General features: G+C 36.8%; 1 protein-coding gene across 1 annotated transcript; it reads left to right on the top strand.

Moving 5' to 3' along the window:
• Nucleotides 1–1935: 1935 nt before the first annotated feature.
• LOC122043590 (agamous-like MADS-box protein AGL80) lies at nucleotides 1936–2832 on the top strand. Its single transcript, XM_042604202.1, has 2 exons — nucleotides 1936–2376; nucleotides 2455–2832. The coding sequence occupies exons 1-2, from the start codon at nucleotides 1936–1938 to the stop codon at nucleotides 2830–2832; spliced, it is 819 nt and encodes a 272-aa protein (XP_042460136.1).
• Nucleotides 2833–3874: the final 1042 nt, after the last annotated feature.

Raw genomic sequence — 3874 nt, 5'->3', positions numbered from 1 at the left:
AACCATGTCCCAATCTAGGTTAATTTATTGAAATTAGGCCGACTGAACCAAACAAATTAAGCATTTAGTTGATATGAAGTTGAAAACCCTAATTATTGTTTCAAAAGCGAACAAAGAAAGATATTGACTATAGAGAGTTTCCGATTGTGAGCTTGATCACAACTTGTCGGTTTTCATTAGATTCACTCTACTACAATTCTATAAGATTTTCTTCTTTGTTTTACCTTTTACCGAATCTATTAATTCCAAATCCAATTGACACGACAAAATTTGTATTAACTAATATTTTGTCGAGAATTAAGTCGATCCGACAATGGAAAGATGCCCGATCAAAAATGGTTATCGAGAAATTAATTTTGCAACAAGTTTACTTCACTATATTTTGGACACATCTTAGAGAATCTGTGTAAAACTAAGTCAGATAATTAAATTTGAAGGAAATTTGAGGATACAAATGACTTCAATCACAACTCATTAGAATTATCCTTTGAGAAAATCTTAGACAAATAAGGCAAACCAACTAAGACTTGCCATATGTCATCCGTTGTCCACGCGGTCAGTCTCATTTAAACTATTATCTAACGTTCAAAATATTTTAAAAAATATAATACATTCATCTAATATCGTACATCTTCACAACAAAGATGCTTACTTGGCGCCACATAAGCATCAAACATTGTCAATTGAGAAATTGATTTTGAAAAAATGATACAAAATTTAGTATGAAATCGACCAAAGTGATATAGAACTTGATATTTGCCGACATATAACTCGAAAGTCATTAATAAATTTAACTACTCTCTAATTTGATATTAGGAATTAAGTATAATCATAGCAAATAAGACCTTCTCAAACGTGAATTGTATTGATTACATATTTTTCTCCATTTTTTTTACATAAATCAATTACTTCTTTGCAAAATTATGATAATACTTTCTAAATTAAATCGCAAGCACATAGTTTTGGTTTTACAACAGATATAACACATTGCCAATTTTACACCTTATTTAATTAATATATTAATATATGGTTTATTTTATCATTAAACTAAAAAAATATCGATCGTAATGTAATACCCATATTAATAATATGCCATACATATAAATTATTAAAATAAAAAATCGTAATAAATTCATTAAATATATATATATATATATGTATATATATAAATCATACTAATTTACCATTGTTTGTATAAGAGATGAATTTTCATTAAATTTTTTTAATAATATTTTCAAAATAGGAAACAAGGTTCCAAACCAAATTTAGCTAGTAGTAAATACCACTTTGTCATTTATATTTATTTTTTAAAAAAATCAAAAGGCACCCAATTTTTTTTAAATTATCAAGGACGCCCTTTTTTTTATTATTATTATTTTTTATCAAAAAGGTACCTCACCCCAGTAGCTCTCTACGATGCAAATTCAATCTTATTTATCTACCATTTATGTTATAGAAACTATGATTTCGTAACTATTATCATGTGGATTCGACTCACGCATCTAACATTCATGTCATAACAGTAATGATGATATTTATATTTAGCTACTATAACAACTCAACTGGTTGAGGGTTTAATGCCCGCGGAAAGAGCTTGAGGACAGCTATATATGTCATTTTACAAGGGAGCTTGGAGAGGTGGAAGCGAGGTGATTTTGATAAAAAAAAAAATTGAGAATAAAAAAAACGGAGGCCCCATTGATGATTCCCAAAAATAAAGGGGCTCTTTTGATTTTTACCTTATTTTTTTTAATTTAATCTGTATGAAAGGAATCTTCATTAAATCATTAGTAAACGAACGGCCAGGATTAAATTTGATATCTAGAATTCTAGATAGATACCCCTTGACTACTGTTTTTCAATTGGCTTGCCTCCGGCCTCCCAGCTATAAATATTGGAGGAGAGTCCGTGGGTTCGGTGTACCGAGATCGACAGATGGCGAGGAGGAAGGTGAAGTTGGCGTTCATCGACCACGACGGCGCCCGGCGGTCGGCGTTGAAGAAGCGCCGCCGGGGTCTGATCAAGAAGGTGGAGCAGCTGAGCGTGCTGTGCGACGTCGAGTGCTGCTTGGTCATCTACACCCCGGGCGAGGAGGTCGCCACCTGGCCGTCGACCCTCGAGGAAGCTCGCCGCGTGGCCCTGCGCTTCAAGGGCGTCCCTGACTACGAGCGCGAGAAGAAGATGGTGGACCACGTCGCCTTCCTCCAGCAGCGCCTGGCCCTGTTCAAGGAAACCCTCCGCCGGAAGCACCGCGAGAACAGGGAGATGGAGCTGCGGACCATGATGTTCAACGCCATGTGGAGTCCCGCCACCATCGATCAAATCATACCCGAGGACGCCATCGCCCTCGTCGTGCTGGTGGATAGCAAGCTGCAGGCATACCATTCGACTCTATCTCTTATTATATCATCGTCTATATTTATTTACATACGACACATCTATAATAATGTTTAGGAATTGAACGACAAGAGGGAGGAGATGATGAGGTCGTTGGGTACTGAGGTTCAACCGCAGTCGGGGATGGATCCCGCCGATCCTCTGGGGATGGTGCTCGGCCGCCCGGAGAGCGCTGAGAGGAGGAACAACATTGATAACATGGTCGTCGTCCCTGCAGCACCACTGCCGCTGCCACTGCCGCCTCCGCCTCATTCAGCAGCAGCAGTTGATCATCCAAATCCTCTGGAGTTGATGCTGCAGCAAACGATGGGGATGGAGACGAGGAGCAACGCTGTCGGCGGCGTGGGAGCACCGTCGCCGTCGGATGAGATGTTGCTCTATCTGAATAATCCTTCGACGATCAGCCCGTGGAACGAGAACATGTTCTCTTTTTAATAAATGGTTTGATGATTGTGGTTTGTTTTTCATGCAACTTGATATGGAAATCCCTCATCTTTCTTTTATGTAAGCTATGAAATAAAATAGTATGAAGATTTCATCTCGTACTATTCATTTTGTTCCGAGATATATAATTAATATCGTAACATCAGTCTTTCCGTTTTTTTTAATGATGATTATTATTATTTTTGATAATCTAGATATTCAAATTGAAAATATGTTTTGTTTCATTGTACTTATATAGATCCTTGAGCTTGGTTGAAAAGAATTATCTAGGAGTTTGTTGATTTTTTTTTTTTTGTTTTGTGAATAAAAATCTCCCTGATGGATATTTTGGTTTCAAAATGATCATTGAAAATCTCCTCTTTTTTGTCATTTCATTGATGTTTTGTCTCAATTTTAGACCAAAATGATCTCTAAAGAGCAAAACTCCTTGTCATTGTTTAATTTGCCTTCGACAATCGATCTGCATATGACCCGCAATCTACAAGATACAATGAGCCATGAGGATCTTAACCCTAATCTCTCTACTATTTTCTTCTTCTTCTTCACCATGGCACCATGATGACTTAAACATTGGAAGGGTCTTGTTGGGATGGCTCATGGCACCCTCTGATATGTGTTGATCTATGCAAATCCGGGGCCACATCAAAAGAAGAAGTTTCGCCAACAATGAATAATCAGTATGTGACGAAGATAGGTATTAAGGGGAGATGATGAACGAAAGAGATAAACTCCATTTCTAGGGTTTCCACAATGGTGCCTTTTGCATAAATCAATGCAAAGGCAATAGGATCGTTAGGGGTATGTATATATAATTCATGTAGATAAGTTCTAGGAAGAGCATTAGCAAGGGTTAAGGGTGGGCTAGCATTTGGGTCCATATAGGGGTGCTCTCTTTGGAAAGGTATGTAGTAACCTATAGCAACTTTAATTTAAGAAGCAAAAAATTGAAAAAGAGTAGTATAATCTAATAATTAATCAAGCATCTCTTATTTTGTTGATAAGTATTATTAAAGAATCAATGGGACATAAAAGT

Source organism: Zingiber officinale, chromosome 2A (genome assembly GCF_018446385.1).
Source record: "Zingiber officinale cultivar Zhangliang chromosome 2A, Zo_v1.1, whole genome shotgun sequence".
Classification (NCBI taxonomy): domain Eukaryota; kingdom Viridiplantae; phylum Streptophyta; class Magnoliopsida; order Zingiberales; family Zingiberaceae; genus Zingiber; species Zingiber officinale.
The sequence above is the reverse complement of the archived record's forward strand: the minus strand, read 5'-3'. Positions and strand labels throughout refer to the sequence as shown.

Excerpts from the sequence above, each read along its gene's own strand:
- LOC122043590 (XM_042604202.1), top strand. The coding sequence starts at position 1,936 with ATGGCGAGGAGGAAGGTGAAGTTGGCGTTCATCGACCACGACGGCGCC. Across the intron at positions 2,377-2,454 it reads TGGTGGATAGCAAGCTGCAG|GAATTGAACGACAAGAGGGA; the intron begins GCATACCATTCG and ends AATAATGTTTAG.